The sequence below is a fragment of the Micromys minutus genome (genome assembly GCF_963924665.1).
Source record: "Micromys minutus genome assembly, chromosome: 2".
NCBI lineage: Eukaryota > Metazoa > Chordata > Mammalia > Rodentia > Muridae > Micromys > Micromys minutus.
This window is the reverse complement of record NC_137971.1, coordinates 29859547-29878283: the sequence shown is the minus strand read 5'-3', so window position 1 is coordinate 29878283 and position 18737 is coordinate 29859547. Positions and strand designations below refer to the sequence as shown.

The following is an 18737-nucleotide window of genomic DNA, read 5'->3' as shown; positions in this document are numbered from 1 at the left end:
ATCCAGTCTTTGTATTGTTCTGTTTGTTTCTATTTAGTTGACTTAGGCCCTGAGTTTGACTTTTTCCTGCCCTTTACTCTTCTTAGATGTGTTCACTTCTTTTTGTTATAGAGCTCTCAGGTGTGGTGTTAAGTTGCTAGTATAAGAACTCTTTAGTTTCTTTCCCAGAGTTAGTGTTATTAATTTTCTTCTTAGCACTGCTTTCACTGTGTCACATAAGTTTGGGTATAATGTGCTAACATTTTCATTAAATTTCAGGAAGTCTTTAATTTTATTCTTTATTTCTTCCCTAACCAAGTTATCATTGAGTAAAGAGTTTTTCAGTTTCCACTTGAATGTGGCTTTTTGTTGTTTTTGCTCTCATTGAAGTCCAGTCTTAGGCCATAGTGTTCTGACAAGATGCATGGGATTATTTCAATCTTCTTGCATCAGATGAGGGTTGTTTTGTGACTAATTATATGGTCAATTTTGGAGAAGGTACCATGAGGTGCTGAGAATAAGGTATATTTTTTTGTTTTAGGCTGAAATTTTCTGTAGATATTCGTTAAATCCATTTGATCCATAACCTCTGTTAATTTCACTGTGTCTCTATATCTGTTTCAATTGTTGACGTCTCCCACTATCATTGTGTTGGGTTCAATGTGTGTCTTGAGCTTTAGTAAAGTTTCTTTTATGAATGTGGGTGCCCTTGCATTTGGGGCATAGATGTTCAGAATTGAGACATTCTCTTGGTGGGTTTTCCCTTTGATGAATATAAAGTGTCCTTCCTCACCATGTTTAATAACTTTTGGTTCATAGTCTATTTTATTGGATATTAGGATGGCAACTCCAGCTTGTTTCTTGGGACCATTTGCTTAGAAGACCTTTCCCACCCTTTTACTCTGAGATAGTGTCTGTCTTTGTTATTGAAGTGTATTTCTTGTATCCAGCAAATGGCCGGATCTTGTTTGTGCATCCAGTCTTTTAGCTTGTGTCTTTTTATAGATGAGTTGAAGCCATTAATACTGAGAGCTACTAAAGACAGATGACTGTTGGTTCCTGTTGTTTGTTTTTGTAGGTGGCTTTATGTGCTGTGGTTCTCTCCTTTTGGCTTTGTTGTGAGATGCTTAATATCATGTCTTTTGTTTGGTGTAGGTACCTTCCTTGTGTTGGAGTTTTCCTTCTAGGATCCTCTATAGGGCTGGATTGGTAGATAGACACTGTTTGAATTTGGTTTTGTCCTGGAATATTTTGGTTTCTCCATCTATGTTGATTGAGAGTTTTTCTGGGTATAGTAGCCTGGGCTGTCATTTTTGTTCTCTTATGTCTGCATGACCTCTGACCAGGCTCTTCTGGCTTTTAGTGTCTCTGTTGAGAAGTCTGGTACAATTCTGAAAGATCTATCTTTGTATATTACTTGGCACTTTTGTATTTTTTAATATTCTTTCTTTGTTCTGTGAGTTTAGTGTTTTATTATGTGACGAGAGAAATTTTTTTTCTTGTCCCATTTATTTGGTGTTTTACATTTATGGTCATCTCTTTCTTTAGGTTGGAGAGGTTTTCTTCTATGATTTTGTTGAAGACTTTTTAGATCCTTTGATCTGGGAATCTTCATTCTCCTCTATTCCAATTATTCTTAGATTTGGTCTTTTCATTGTATCCTGAACTTCCTGGGTATTTTGGGTTAGAATTTTTTTTTTTATGGTTTGAATTTTCTTTGACAGCTGTGTCAATCTCTTCTACTACATCTTCTACACCTGAGATTCTCTCCTTTATCTTTTGTATTCTGTTGGTGATACTTAAACCTGTAATTCCCATTTCCAGGTTTGCCTCCATTTGTGTTTTTTTATTGTTTCTATTTCCACTTTTAGGTGTTGGACCAGTTTATTCAATTCCTTCACCTGTTTGTTTGTGTTTTCCTTTATTTCTTTAAGGGATTTGTTTCTTCTTTAAGGGCTTCTACCTATTTACCTGTGTTTTCTTATATTTCTTTCAGTTCTTCTTAGAGGACTCTATTATATTTATGAGATGGGATTGTAGGTGAGCTTCCTAATTTTTAGTTGTGTTTGTGTATTCAGGGCTTGCTGTGGTGGGAGAACTGGGTTGTGATGATGCCTACTGATTTCTGGCTTCTGTTACTTATGTTATGGTCTTGCGCTTGGCTCTTGCCATCTGGTTATCCCTGATGTTTGCTGGTCTGAGTGAGTTTGTCTGGAGTCTGCCTCTTTTGTCCCTGGGTTGTTTCAGGTCTTCTGGTAGGGCTGCAGCCCTGGTTGTAGCAGACTTCCTATGGAGCCTTCCAGCTGTGTGATCTTAGGGTCAGAAAAGCTGCTGATCTCTTGCCCTCCAGGATCTGCTGCAGTAGATCTCCTGGGAGGCCTTCAGATTGTTGGGTCTTCAGAGGAGCAGTCAAGCTATAGTTGGTTTTAGTGTTCCATCCAGAAAGTCATCTCCTGTGACAATTCATTCTAGGCTATTCTCTACTTCTCTTCTATCAGGTCCAATGTTTCTGGTTTTATGCTGAGGTCTTGAGTTTACTTGGACTTGAGTTTTTGATACATATGGATCTATTTGTATTGTTTTTTTTCATGCAGACACTCAATTAGACCAGCACTATTTGTTGAAGTTTTGTTGTGTATAGTTCTGACTTCTTTATAAAAAAACATGTATCCACACGTTTTTAGATTTATGTCTGAGTTTTAAATTTGATTCAATTGATCAACATGCCTGTTTTAATGCTAATTGTCATGTGATTTAAAAAAATCACTATAGCTCTGTAGTATAACTTAAAATCAGTAATAGCGATGCCCCAGGCAGTTCTTTTATTGTTCAGAATTGTTTTAACTATTCTGGTTTGTTTTTGTTTTTTCTAAATGAAGTTGAGCATTGTCCTTTAAAGGTCTATAAAGAATTGTGTTGAGATTTTGATGGGGGACTGCATTGAATCTGTAGATTGCTTTTGGTAGAATGGCCATTTTTTACCATGTTCATCCTACTGATTCATTGACATAGGAGATCTTTCCATCTTTTCAGGTCTTCTTCAATGTCTTTCTTCAGAGACTTGAAGTTCTTGTCATACAGATCTTTCACTTCTTGGTTAGATCTTCGAATATGTTCAATTTCTTTCTTCAAAGGCTTGAAATTTTTATCATGCATGTCTTTCACTTGCTTGGTTACCGTTACAAAGATATTTTATATTATTTGAGGCCATTGTGAAAGGTGTTGTATCTGTGGTTGCTTTCTTAGTTTATTTGTCAATTGTATACAGGAAAGTTTCTGACTTTTTCAATCTTGTATTCCACTTAATTGAAAATGTTGTAGAATTTTTAGAGTCATTTATGTATATTATCATATAATCTGTAAATAATGATACTTTTACTTCTTCCTTTACTCATTGTACCTTCTTGATCTCTTTCAGTTGTCTTATTGCTCTAGCTAAAACTTCAAGTACTATATTGAATAGTTATAAAGAGAATGGACAACCTTGTCTTGTTCCAGATTTTAGTAGAATTGCTTGGCATCTCTCTCTATTTAATTTAATGTTGACTACACCCTTGCTATAGATTGCCATTATTATGTTTAGGCATAATCTTCTAAATCTCTCTGTGACTTTTATCATGAAGTGGTATTGGATTTTGTCAAAAAGCTTTTTTTCTGCAGTGAATGGGATTATCATGAGCAATGCCTTTTGTTCCCCTAGGTAGTTTTACTTCTGCCTCATATATACACATAATTTTAAATAGGTAAATAAATGAGAAAAATTCTGTTTTTACTCATAGGACCTCTGTTGGAGATTGTCCTGCAGCCATTTGTATTTTAATGTTAATTCCACTTCCTCAAGAAGGGCTGCCTAGTCACATAATCAGGTGACTTTATTAGAAACTTCTTCCCATTTTAATTAGTAAAATAAAGGTGAGAGCCAGTGACTGGGCAGGGGAAGGGAAGGTGGAGAGAGAGGGTTAGAGGAGAGGGAGAGAGAAGGAAACAGAAGATCAAGATGGAGCCCTGAAAGGATGAGCTGGATCCAGATGGACTTAATTGGCATTGGGTAGCTATGAACAGCTCATAGGAAAAGGTAGTCTGTGTCTTTGTCTATTGGATGCAATCTTATTGTATAGAGGGTTTGAGGATTGAGAATTAAATATATAAACCTGTTTGAAAAGCTCTCAGGCCTTAGAGTCATGTTTGTGCTGGGCGGGGTGGTAATTCCACCCGGTACAAAGGCAGTCAAAGGATGGAGTGAGACTTCAGGGGCGGCTTGGACCGAGTAACAGAGTTTGTGTGCTGGCTCCATACTAGAAGCAGTGCCCACGGAGTGAGACTGTGGGAGCAATAAAGAAACAGATTATTCCTTTTTTTTTCAGAGCAAAGACTGTTTACAAATACATTGGAGAATCATGCAATGCTTCCTGCATTGGATGCAATCCTGGGCCACAAGTCTGCACACTCCTTTGCAACTGGACCTGTAATAGCAGAACCTTTCATTTCATCTTTATTGGTTACTATGACCCCTGCATTATCTTCAAAATAGAAAAATACCCCATCTTTTCTTCGATTTGACTTTTGCTGTTGAATTACCACTGTCGGATGTGCCTTTTTTCTTAGCTCTAGTTTGCCTGTCTTAACTGTGGCCGTCACCATGTCACCCACACCAGCAGCAGGAAGTCTGTTCAGCCGTCCCTTGATTCCCTCCACAGAGACAATAGACAAGTTTTTGGCTCCTGTGTTGTCAGCACAGTTGATCACAGCTCCAACTGAAAGACCCAGGGAAATCCAGAATTTCGCTCCGGAGGACCCGCCACATCCTCACTTCGACGTCTTGAGCATCCTGAAAGAGTCAGAAAGGGCGAGATAGGTTATTCCTTATTTAATATTTATTGCAACAGACCTCCATACTGATTTCCACAGTGGCTAGGGTAGTTTATACTCCCAACAACTTATTGTAAGGGTTCTCTTCTATCCTTTGTGCTCTTCAACCAAGACTACACCAACAGCTCAATTAATGACTCAATCAAGATAATTATAATTTAAAAAGCAAGTTCATTATGAACTACTTATGGAGCAGTGGACAACTATGAACATCTGTAGTGTTCCAAAATTGTCCCCTGCTCCTTACTACCACACTCCCAATTTATATTGCTCCATGTCTACAACAGAACTGATTCAAACGTGGGTTCAGATGGTTATTTGCAACTAAAGCAGTAGAGGTGAGTATAGGCTCAGAGGTACAAACAGAATCACAATCTGGGAAAGTTATCTTTATCAAGGATTCATTGTCTATTTACTGGAAGAATAAACTCTTTTTGTTGTAGTCTAGTGCATGGAACTAAATGTTAAGATATAAAGGCATTCAATGAAGAAAGGGTAATGTTTTCCTGAAAATATGCAGAAGATGGTGACATCTTTTTATATGGAAAAATAGATAGACTTTATACCTTACACGAATATTAACACAAAACAGATCTAAACACACACACACACACACACACATCAAAAAATCTAAAAGAAAACAGGAAAATTATTGTGACCCATAATTTACTGATAAGCAATAAACAAAAGCAACATTGATGAAAGGGAAATTACAAGCTAGTTATGTGATAAATGACCATAGCCAAACCAGCATAAACCACACGTAAAAACTCAATTGTGAACAAATGTGAAAATTCCAAACATCTGAGCAATGAAGTAATGGGCGGGGGACAGATAGTAAAGAGTTTGCTGACCTTGCTTTTCTGTAGAGAGATGTAACTAAAACAACAACAAAATGTCAGGACAAATTCATTAAATTATCTCAAATCCAGCGCACCACTATCACTGAATGCTGGTGACCATATGAAGCAACAGGAAGTCACTCATTGCTGTTGAAAGAGAATTTGGCAGTTTCTAACAAAGATACATTCTCAACAGAGAGTTCAACAGCTGTGCTCTCAATCTATGCCTCATTCACCCAAACTTGTTTGAAAGCAAGGTCATGCAAACATCATGCATGAGTATTCAGAGAAACTTTATTCATAATCACCAACGTTGGAAGTGTCCACGCTGTCCTTACCACAGAAATGAGTTAACAAACTGTGAGAGAGCTATATATTGGAATTCTTCAGAGTTACAAAGAACTGAACCATAGAACCACCCAAAGGCATGAGTGAATCCTAAATACATATCTCTAAATAAAAAGAACCTATTTTAAACAGCCACAAACCTCACATTTCAGTTTTCAGGAAATAAAATAGTTGAGCAGTCGTCATGATTCAGAGAGTGACGAAATGTTAAATGAGTCAAACAGCGAGGGTTATATTGATTGTGAAACAAGTATACCTTATTATATTAACATGACAGAACACCACTTTCCAGAGCTGAAACCCACACAGCAGAGATTAAAGGAAAGGTCATCCAGTGAGTGGCCCACCTTGTGATCCATCCCATGAACATCTAGAAGTGACTTCATGACAACGAGGCATCTTTACAGCCAACCCTCGAGGAGGCGATGAGACATGTCATCTCTAGCAGCTCAAGAGGCAACAGTGTTGCTCCTGTGTCTGTCTCTGCACAGGCATCATGGCCCCTGCCGCACGTCCCTTTGTGCATGTGTCATGGGCCTAAGCAAAGCTCATTCACCCTGCTTTCATCTCTCTTCTCTCCTCCCTCTCCCAGAGGCTGCCTCTGTTTTCCTTTCCCAGTAAACCTCTCATATGAGACCTGCTGCATGGTGTGATTTGTTTGGAACTCACCACTCACTTCTAATACTTCCTCTCCACCTTATTTTTATGAGACACTGTTTTTCACAGAACCTGGAGCTTGCCTCTTTGGCTAACCTGGCCAATAATCTCTACTCTCAGTACTAGGGTAACAGACATACTGTTACACCTAGATTTTCTATAGGTTCTGGGAATCTGAATTCAGTTCCTATTTTTGTGTTGCTGTGCACCTTACTCATTGGACCATTATTTGTAACCCCAGCTATCCTGTATTTTACACTGTATTTTAGTTATAAATTCTTCAATTGTTGGCAATTTCAACTTTTTTTCAACACTTGATTTGAGAAAGGGATAGATTGAGTCTATGGGAGAAAAAAGATGAGGATGAAATTTGGGCATGGGTATACCTACACACAATGAGTTTATAACGCTTATCAAACAAGATAGAATGAAGCAAGTTTCTCTGACTTCAGGGTTTGTGGAAAGCAGAAAAGGAGTCTGAGCAAGGAGATCAGAAACCTCTCAAATGAAGAGTTGAGTGATTTGCATGCTTTTCAGACTGGAAGCTGTGTGAAGAAGTATGCTTACATCACCATTTTCTGTCAACACTTCCCAAAGAGTTTCCTGTTGAATCCACTCTAGAAACAACCAGAAATGCAAGTTATCTGGTGACTAACTAATGTCTCCAAGGCTGGCTGGAGGACTGCTGGTCCATCTGCATCAAGCCCTTTCAACTGCAAAGGATCACCATGGCTGTCAAGAGTGTTGGAATGAGTATCACCACCACAAATCAGGCAGGCATCAGATCATGGGCAGTTATTTTCACTTCTTTCTGAAACTGGAATAACACAGGCATTGAGTCCAACAACTGAAAAATGGGCCTTCCTGAAACTACACAGCTTCTATACAGCAAAGGGTAACATTATCCTAGTGGAGAGACAGCCTACAGAATGGGGAATAAAATCTTTACCAACTATACACCAATTTTAAAAACTGGATTGTTTGGGTTTTTATGGGTTTTTTTTTTTTTTTTGAGATTTTTGTATATTCTAGATACTAATCCCCTGTCAGATGTATATCTGATAATTGCATTTTCCACTTTGTAGGCTGCCTCTGTTCAAATTACTTTTGCAAAATTCTGTCAAGCTGCATGGGACTGTTGAGGGGATTGCGTTGAACCTGTAAGTTGCTTTTTTGTGTATTGTATTGAAACTTTAAGTTTTTTTTCCCTTCATCCAACATCCTACCACTCTCTTCCCACACCTCCCTCAAACCCTGGGTTATTTAGCTATAGACTGAGAAACTGATGACTTGGAATTGAATCCCTGGCTCTAATAAAATTCCTGTTGTTTCTCGTGGAACTAATAGAGGGAAAAGCACTTAAAGATATTAATCTCTTCATGACAAACCCAGAAAAAAAGAAAAACACAAAAACATAATTTCACTTATAACAACAAAAAAAAAAAAAAAGAAACTAACAATCACTGGTCCCTAATATATTTCAACATCAATGGTCTCAATTTCTCCCCAAAAGACATAGGCTAACAGACTGGATACATAAACAGGATCTAAAATTTTGTTGCATACAGGAAACACACCTCAGTGACAAAGACAGATATTACTTCAAAGTAAAGGCTGAGGAAAAATTTTCCAAGCAAGTGGTCCCCAAAAAACCAAGCTGGAGTAGCCATTCTAATATTTAACAAAATAGACTTTCAATCAAAAGTTATCAAAAAAGATGAGGAAGGACACTACATACAAACCAAATGAAAAACCCACCAATATGAACTCTCAATTCTGAAAATTTATGTCCCAAATGCAAGATCACTCACATTTGTAAAAGAAATGTTACTGAAGCTCACATTGAATCTGACACAATAATAGGAAATTTCAACATCCCACTCTGACCAATGGACAGATCATCAAAACAGAAACTAAACAGAGACACAATGACACTAACAGAAGTTATGAACCAAATGGTTTTTAACAGATATCTACAGAACATTTTACCCTAAAAAAAGGATATACTTTATTCTTAGCACCTCATGGTACCTTCTCAAAAATCGACCATATACTCTCTCTCTCTCTCTCTCTCTCTCTCTCTCTCTCTCTCTCTCTCTCTCTCTCTCTCTCACACACACACACACACACACACACACATACACACACACCCCCAAAACCCCAACAGATTCAAGAACATTGAATTAATCCCATGCATCTTATCAGATCTCCATGGACTAAGGCTGGTCTTTAATAGTAACAAAAACACAGAAAGCCCATATACTCATGAGAGCTGAACAACTATTTACTCAAAGAAAACTTGATCAGGAAAGAAATAAAAAAATTAAAGACTTTTTATACTTCAATGAAAATGAAGGCACAACATATCCAAACTTATGGGACACAATGAAAGCAGTGCTAAGAAGAAATCTCATAGACCCAAGTACCTCCATAAAGAAATTAGAGAGATCATACACTAGCAGCTTAACAGCTGGTCTGAAAGCTCTAGAAAAAAAGAAGCAAATACACCCAAGAGGAGTAGATGGTAGGAAATAATAAAACCCAGGGCTAAAATCAACCAAGTAGAAACAAAAGAACTATACAAAGAATCAAAACTAGGAGCTGGCTCTTTGAGAAAATCAATAAGATAGATAAGCCCTTAGCCAGACTAACCAGAGGGAACAGAGACAGTATCCAAATTAATAATATGAGGGACAAAAGGGAGACATAACAACAGAAACTGAGGAAATTAAAAAAAAAAAAAAGATGTTGCTACAAAAGTTTATACTCAACAAAACAGGTAAAGCTGGATGAAATGAATGGCTTTCTAGATAGATACCAGTTAAATCAGGATCAAATAAACCATTTAAACAGCACCATAACCCCCCAACGAAATAGAAGCAGTCATTAAAAGTCTCCCAGCCAAAAAAAAAAAAAAAAAAAAAAAAAAAGCCCAGGGCCAGATGGTTTTAGTGCACAATTCTATCAGACCTTTAAAGAAGGGCTAATTCCAATACTTCTCAAACAATTCCATAACACAGAATCAGAAGGAACACTACCCAATACGTTCTATGAAGCAACAATTAAACTGATACCTAAATCACACAAAAACTAAACAAAGAAAGAACTACAGATCAATTTCCCTCATGAATATCGATGCAAAAATGCTCAGTAAAATTCTTGCAAACTGAATCTAAGAACATATCAAAATGATCATCTACTATGATCAAGTAGGTGTCATCCTAGGATTTCTGGGATGATTTAATGTATGGAAATCCATCAATGTAATACACTATATAAACAACCTCAAAGAAAAAAAGACCCACATAATCATCTCACTAGATGCTGAAAAAGGATTTGACAAAATGCAACATCCATTCATGCTGTTGGATGAATAAAATTCCATTACAGTATTGGAAAAATCAGAAATTTAAGGTAGAGTTGGAAAGAACAATTTGGAAATTCATCTGGAATAACAAAAAACCTAGAATATCGAAATCTATTCTCAACAACAAAAAAATTCTCTGGAAATTACATCCCTGACCTCAAGCTCTATTGCAAAGAAATTGTGTTAAAAACAATGTGGTACTGGTAAAGAGATAAGCAGGTAGATCAATGGAAAAGAATAGAAGATCCAGAGATGAACTATCACACATATGGTCACTTGATTTTTGACAAAGGAGCTGAAAACATTCAATGGAAAAAGGACAGCTTCTTCAACAAATTGTGCTGACTCAACTGGCAGTCAGCATGCAGAAAAATAAAAATAGATCTTCTTATCTCCTTGTACAAAGCTCAAGTGCAAGTGGATCAAAGATCTCCACATTAAACCAGGTACACTGAAACTATTAGAAGAGAAAGTGGGGAAAACGTTAAAACACATAGGCATAGGGAAATTTTTCCTGAACAAAACACCAATGGCTTGTGCTCTAAGATTAAGAATTGATAAATGGGACTTAATAAGATTGCAAAGGTTTTGCAAGGCTAAAGACACTGGCAAGAAAACAAAATGGAAGCCAACAGATTGGGAAAAGATCTTTACCAATCCCATATCTGATAGAGGGCTAATATACAAAGAACTCAAGAAGTTAGACTCCAGTGAATCAAACAATCCTATTAAAAAATGGGGTACAGAGCTAAACAAAGAATTCTCATTTGAAGATTGTTGAATGGCTGAGAAGCACCTAAAGAAATACTTGACATCTCTAGTCATCAGGGAAATGCAAATCTAAACAACCTTAAGATTCCACCTCACACCAGTCAGAATGACTAAAATCAAAAACTCAGATGACAGCACATGCTGGCGAGGATGCAGAGAAAGAGGAACACTCCTCCACTGTTGGTGGGGTTGTAACCTGGGACAACCACTCTGGAAATCAGTGTGGCAGTTCCTCAGAAAATTAGACATAGTACTACCTGAAGACCCAGTTATTCTACTTCTGGGCATATATCCCAAAGACACTTTAACATATAATAAGGACACATGCTCCACTATGTTCATAGCAGCCTTATTTATAATAGTCAGAAGCTGGAAAGAACTCAGATGTCCTCCAGTAGATGAATGGATACAAAAATTGTGGTATATTTACACAATGGAGTACTACTCAGCTATTAGAAATAATGACTTTATGAAATTCCTAGGAAAATGGATATATCTAGAGAATATCATCCTGAGTGAGGTAACCCAGTCATAAAAGAACAGTCATAATATGCAGTCACTGATAATTGGCTACTATCCCCAGAAAGATCTGAATACCCAAAAACCAACTCACAGACCATATGAAGCTCAAAAAAAGAAAGGCCAAAAGGTGGAAGCCTCAGCCCTTCTTAGAAAAAAAAATAAGTGTATAGCACCCTCTTAGAGTGTGGTGCACCTAGACTTTATATCATTAATAACCCAAGAGCTACGAAGATAGCTTTGTGGCAAGTTTTGGTAGTTAAAAATCATTATGTTTAATCTACACACACCAAGAAAACTTTGAGTATTTCCATGTTACAATTTTCTTTACATGTACTTTTATGCTTATTGTAACTAGTAAGATTTTAATGCATACTATCAAACCTTTAAAAAAAAATCAAGTACTGACAAAAATATATTCATATAGTTTTATTTCAAAATGCCTTTAAAAATTTCTACATGTATCTCTGTTTTTTAAATAAAGTTGTAAAAAAATACCTAAATATAATAAAAGTAATACACAGCAAACCAATAGCCAACATCAAATTAAATGGAGAGAAACTTAAAGCAATCCCATTAAAATCAGAGACAAGACAAGGCTACCCACTCTCTCCTTATCTATTTAATATAGTACTTGATGTTCTAGTCAGAGAAATTAGACAACAAAAGGAGATCAAAGGAATACAAATCAGAAGGGAAGAAGTCAAGGTATCACTATTTGCAGATGCTATGATAGCATACATAAGAGACCCCAAAATTCTACCAGCGAGCACCTACAGCTGGTAAACAACTTCAGCAAAGTGGCTGGATATAAAATTAACTCTAACAAATCAGTCACCTTCCTATACTCAAAAAATAAAGGGGATGAGAAAAAATTAGAGAATCAACGCCCTTCGCAATAGTAACACATAATATAAAATAATTTGGCGTGACTCTAAACAAGTAAGCGAAAGATCTATATGATAAGAACTTCAAATCCCTGAAGAAAGAAATCAAGGAAGACCTCAGAAAATGGAAAAACCTCCCATGCTCATGGATTGGCAGGACTGATATAGCAAACCCCATTTTGCAGAAAGCAATCTACATATTTAATGCAATCCCCATCAAAATTCTAATTCAATTCTTCACAGAGTTAGAAAGAGTAATTTGCAAATATATTTGAATAACCAGAAATCCAGGATAGCAAAAACTATTCTCAACAATAAGAGAACATCTGGGGGAATCACCACCCCTGACCTCGAGCTATACTATAGAGCAATAGTGATAAAAACTGCATGATATTGGTACAAAGACAGGCAAGTAAATCAATGGAACAGAATTGAAGACCCAGAAATGAACCTAAATACCTATGGTTACTTGATCTTTGACAAAGGAGCTAAAACTATCCAGTGGAAAAAAAGACAGCATTTTCAACAAATGGTGCTAGTTTAACTGGCAGTCTGCATGTAGAAGAATGTAAATTGATCTATTCTTATCTCCTTGTACAAAGCTCAAGTCCTGTAGAGATCATATCCAGAGGTTAGACACAGCCACCAGGTTGAGGAATAGGGCCACCCACCCTTTACAAAATTTTAAACCTGAATTGCTGCTGTCTAAAGGAAATACAGGACCAAAAAATAGAGAAAAGACTAAGGAAAAGGCCATCCAGAGACTACCCCTCCTGGGGATTTATCCCATATGCAGCCACCAAACCTTGACACTATTGCTGATGCCAAGAAGTGCTTGCTGACAGGAGTCTGATATGGATGTCTTCTGAGAGGCTCTTTCAGAGCCATACTGATACAGATTAAGATGCTTACAGCTAACCATCAGACTGAGCATTGGGGACCCTAATGGAGGAGTTGGGAAAGGACTGAAGGAACTGAAGAGGTTTGCAACCCCATAGGAAGAACAACATTATTAATAAACTAGACTCCCTAGAGCTTCCAGGGACTAAACCAAAGAATACACATGGAGGGACCCATGGCTACCAGCTGCATATGTAGCAGAGGATGGCCTTGTCTGGCATCAATGGGAGGAAATGTTCTGAGTCCTGTGAAGGCTTGATACCCCAGTGCAGGAAAACAATAGGGCGGTTGGAGTGGGAGTGAATGGGTAGATGGGGGAGCACCCTCGTGGAGGCAGGGTGAGGGATTTCAGATGGAATGGAGGGTTTTCAGATGGGCAACCAGAAAGGGGAATAACATTTGGAGTGTAAATAAAGAAAATAATAAATAAAACATGTGCTAGAATAGGGGGAAGCAAATTAATCACTGCAGAAGTGAAGAGCAAACAGGGATGATGTGAGGCATCTGCAGTGGCCTTCAAAGATGTCAGGCCTCATGACCACATATCCTCAAAAGGGGAGATCTGGTTGCTCTGAGGCTGCTAGGATACAGACATCTCACAGACGGACTAACTTCTCTGTGCTCTAGTGCCCTAGGTCCCTGGCATCCCACTGCCCAGACCTACCCGATTGGTCCTCAGACGATGTTTGTGGACTTTGCCCATGAATTTGCTCCTACGGAGAAGAAAAAAATTAAAAAAAAAAAAACTATAGAAAGCACTGCTGTAGAACTGACAACTTCCTCTGCCACTGGTCAACCCTCCTCCCACCCTCCCCTTAGTGCCCTTAACCCTTGAGGAGGCTGTAAACCCTGGTCTCATCCACCAAGGGTAGAGATGCAAAATTACAATTCAATTTCAGAAAATAGTTATTGTTAAAGAGACTCCAATGCTGAAGGCACAAGCATGGTTGCAGAAGGACTGATGGATAAAGATCCCAGGAATGTCTAGAGCACACAGAGGACAGACCAATTCTAACACGGAGCAAGGACCAAGGTTGTAAGGGGAAGATGAGCTGTGTGAGCCACGCTGTGGCTGTTTGGCAAGGCTGCTGGTTCTGGCTCAGGATTTAGGTTCTGTTGTCTTGGGTACGCACACCCCAGCTTCTGAAACAATGCTCAATCAAACAGGCCCTGACAGGCAAGCTGAGACACGTTGTCCATTTTCTTTGGCTGTAACAGAATACCTAGCACTAGGCAATTTGCAAATAAAATAGATTTATTTTGGCTTCTGGTTTTGAATGCTGGGAAGTGCAAGATCAGTCAGGTGTGCAAGGCTAAGTCCTCATGTGTATTCCTAAGAAGGGGAGGGGGAGGGCTGAGGGAGGGGCAAGCAGAAGAGACAAAATATGAGAGGTAGCTTTAGTTTATAAAGCCTACCCTCTCATTAACTGTGTCAGTCTGAGTGTTGAGAACTTCTCCATTATTTCTGAGTGCCTGGCCTCCGTGACCTCCCATTAGAATTCACCTCCCAGTGCTGCACACTGAAGATTAAAGCTTCAACATGAGTTTTGATGTAGATAAGACATGTTTGAACTATAGCATGTCCAGATGTTGTGGTAGCCAAAGCTGATCGAAAGAAATTAAAAAAGAAGCAAAGAGTGAGTGTTTCTGTTTCAGGATGCCAGCCTGCCCCTAAAGGCTATTTCCCAGACACTGAGCCACTTTGATCTATCAAGTCACTGGGCTCCAGGAGCAACAACTGGGACATCAACTCAATTGTAACTTCTACTGGTACCCAACATGGCCTTCAATCTCACTAGTTCTTACTAGTGAATGTGTGCAGTCTAGGTAACAGATGGAGAAAACAGAAAACACAAAAAGAGAAGGGGCAAACAAAGCAGATGCTACTCCAGAACAGAGGGACCTGGTGCTAATATATGAGGAGCCTGGGAAGAATTCGAGGCCCACATATGTAAAACCTCTTTATAACACAAGAGACAGAGTGTTAGGTTACTGTGACCAGCAAGAAGGACTGGGATGTGAGAGGACATGATGTAATTTATGAAGGTGGGGTGACTGATGAATACACTAGCCCAGCAGGTACTAGTTCTAGAATGTTGATTTTGTCGGCACTGGATGCCTTATTGGCTTTTATTGTGTTGTCCTGTAACTTCATTCATCCGTAAAGCATATATGAGACACTCACTATGCCAAGTACTCTTCTAAAAAACCTAACATAGCAGTGGGTGATACAGATAAAATTGCCAGTTGGCAGGGAGCTGAAAATCTAGTGGAGGAAAAAGAGAAACAGACAAAGGAAATGTAACATACAAACAAATAATGAGATGACATCAGAATTCATCTATAGGGAATATTCGAGACAGAGGGAGAACTGGGGAAATGGAGGTATGAAGCTATAGGCTGCCGTTTTAAAAAAGAAGGCCTCAGAGGATAGGACATAGAGTTAGGTATGGTGTCTCTTGGCAGAAGACTATCCCAGGTTGAGGAGGCAGCTGGGCCAAGACCACAAGGCCAGAGGGTGCACAGCACAGTTGGGAAACAGAAAGGGGTTTGTTCTGAGCAACAGTGAGATTAGAGAGTTGAAGACAGTACAAAGAGGTAACTGGATCGTGGTAGTTAGAGGTTTAAGGGTCAGTGACAAAACCTGGCTTTTCCCGATTGAACAGTGTGGGGCCAGTGTAGGCATTTAAGAAGCTATTTGGCGTTACCACAATAGGAGCACGTAGGGGCTGGACCAGAGTCAAGGCAAGTGGAAGATACTAGAGTAGTACTGCTTGTAAGAGGTGATTTACCTGGACCAGATAAGAGCAGGGGATGGAAGTGATTGGGCTCCGGACTTAGTAGGAAGCCAGCTTGGGGAAGTTATTTAATACCATTGAACACTAGTTGCAAATCAGAAGGACAGAGACACTGTACAGTGCACATAAAAACCAACCCCAAATGAATCAAAGACTAAAGACAGTAGTTAACACTACAGTTCTTAGAAGGAAGCAAGGGAAAGAAATATCCACGGCATTGCATTTGGCAATGCTTTCTCGGCTATCAATACCAAATCATCTAACAGAATCGAAATGTGGATTTCACCAACATCAACACCTTTGTAGAATAAAAAGAACCATCAAGATTAGGGAAAAAACAACCCACGGAAAGGTAGAAAAGTGGGAAATAACATGTGACAGTAAAGATGTGGAGAAATTAGAATCTTGGCAAGTTGTCAGCAGGATTGTGGAATGGTATACTTGCTGTGGAAACAGCACAGCAGCTCCCAAAAAATGTTCACCTTAGAAATACCGCATGACAGGCTAGAGATCTCAGAGGGACGGTACTTGCCCAGTATGCCTGAGACCCAGCGTCACCTTACTCCCCACTAACAAAATGGTGAGCTAAAAAGAGAGGAAAATCCCTTACTTAGAAAAAAGAAACACCACCTGATACAGCAGTCATACTCTTGGGTATAAATGCAAAATTGAAATTACTACTGAAACAGAAAACGATACGCCCTCATCCACAGGATCTCCATTCATAATAACCAAACAATAGAAACCATCCCAATGTTCAGACGAGATGAGAGATAAGATGTAGGACTTATACACATATGCAAAGAGTGTTATTCAGCTTTAGAAATGAACGCAGTATGGATGCACAGTGGAGTAGCCTAAAAACACGGCAAGTGGAACAATCCAGAAACAAATGGACAACATCATGTGATCGCACTTACATAGGGACTCTGTGGAAACAAGAGATTTGCCAAAAGAAATACAAAGGAAATGCAACAATCCCCCTGTGACGTGATATTTCTTGCCGGTTTTTAGTTCTTACGTCTGAGAGGTCAGGATCACTGAGACCGCTGGGACACTGTATCTCCAAGTTAGGTTCCTGTTAGATCCTCTGGACAGGATATGTCCTAATAGAGGTCTCTGGAGACTTCGCTTCTTGTTTTGTTTTTCTGGGATCCAAAAGAATGCTCCATTTTTCCTCCTTTAACTGGTAGTGTGTTTGTAGATTAGGAAGTGTCCTTTGCAGAGGCAGGGGTCTGTAGCAGAGTGGAAATCTAAGAGGAAATAGAGACCTCTCAGGACACAGGACTCATTCAAAGTCCCCCTCACATGTGTGCGTAAGGGAAACTCTGCACTGGGCTGGGTGTGGGGAGGCTGCAGAGGTAGATTCTGAGAATCTCACTTTCTAGTAGACTTAACAACAGGGACAGAGCTCCACTGTGCTTTCTGGGGCTAGAGAGAGATTTATCACTTTATCAACAGATTCAAAAGTATGAGTTTCCCCCCAAGAACCTCTTCCCAGACTTAGTTAAGGTAAGGTAAGGTAAGTTCAGTTTAGTTACACTTCACTAGCATAACAGGGAGGAGAACAGAATGGGGGAGGATGTAGGTGACATGAATATACAATGATACATCTGGATGATGATGTCATAATTAAGCATTAATTTTATTCAGTGAACATACACTAATTTTATGAACCTGGCAAACAGCATCAACAGAGACAACAGAGACTCGTTGTTGGAAACAGTGCCCTCTGAACTCCTAACTGTCCACCTCTGTAAGATGCCAGCAGGTTGTTTGTTTTGCAGCTTAGTAAGTAGAGAGCAGGAGTCCAGGGAAAGCCCTCGAGATACAAACAGCCCCACTGGATAGCTAAATGGCTGGAGATGGAAGTTTCTCTTAACATGCCAACAAGCAAATGGGGAAGAAGGAATAGTGGAATGTCAACATTTTATAGTGCTGAATGAACTAAAGAGATAATACCAAGTCTCTAGTACTCTGAACAACAAACAGTGGGTCCCTCCGGGTGAATGACACAGAATCTGTAAAGCAGTCTTCACTCTGAACAGCCAACATGGATTCTGACTATCCTCGGGATCCAATGACTACTGCATAGGAAATACAAAGGGCAGAGGTTCATAACTGGCTCCAAAGGCTACTAAGAAAAGCCAGTGATTCCTCTACAGCAGTGGTTCTCAGCCGCCCTGTGTTACCATGCTAGGACTGTTCCTCAACCATAAAAGTCTTGCCACTTTATTACTATAATTTTGCTACTGATATGAGTTGTAATGTAAGCATCTGCTATGCAGGATATCTGATATGCCGATGGGAGAGTGAACCCAAGCAGAACCTCTGGGCAAGCTGACTGATTTCATCTTGAGCAGAGGTCAAAAGAGAGGTTTCCAGAGCATGGGGGTGTTTGATCAAAGGTAAAGTATATTCTGGGCGTGTGCACAGTCCTGAGTTTGATTTCTAACACTAAAAGCACGAGACGTGCTTTGTAATTAAGTGACACATTGGTTTAGCTGCCACAACCTTCTTCAGACTTTGTATTCCTGTTATTTTAATGATAAAAAATATAAAATGATCAGTCTGAAGAGGGTTATGGCAAGTTTCAGTTTGTAATTATATATACCCTGGGGAAGCGGGGTCAAGACTCAGGTCGAGGAGAAAAGGATGAAGAGGAGGCGGGTGGGGTAGATGGGGTATCATGCTCCAGGAGCTATTCCAAGAGGCAAAGGGCAGCAGCCCTGGCCTTCTGCTGGGAAATACCACCCATGATGTCCAACTCAGGCTCCAGGGACCAGAGACTGGAGGGATT

The 18737-nt window shown here is 39.2% G+C and overlaps 1 protein-coding gene across 1 annotated transcript; it reads right to left on the bottom strand.

Moving 5' to 3' along the window:
• Positions 1-4374: 4374 nt before the first annotated feature.
• Positions 4375-14633, bottom strand: LOC308417511 (large ribosomal subunit protein uL14-like; the record flags this gene model as incomplete). The annotated part of the gene is made up of 3 exons (XM_080912901.1): positions 4375-4784; positions 13804-13852; positions 14556-14633. 3 exons carry the CDS (start codon positions 14631-14633, stop codon positions 4375-4377), a joined length of 537 nt encoding a protein of 178 aa, XP_080769027.1.
• Positions 14634-18737: the final 4104 nt, after the last annotated feature.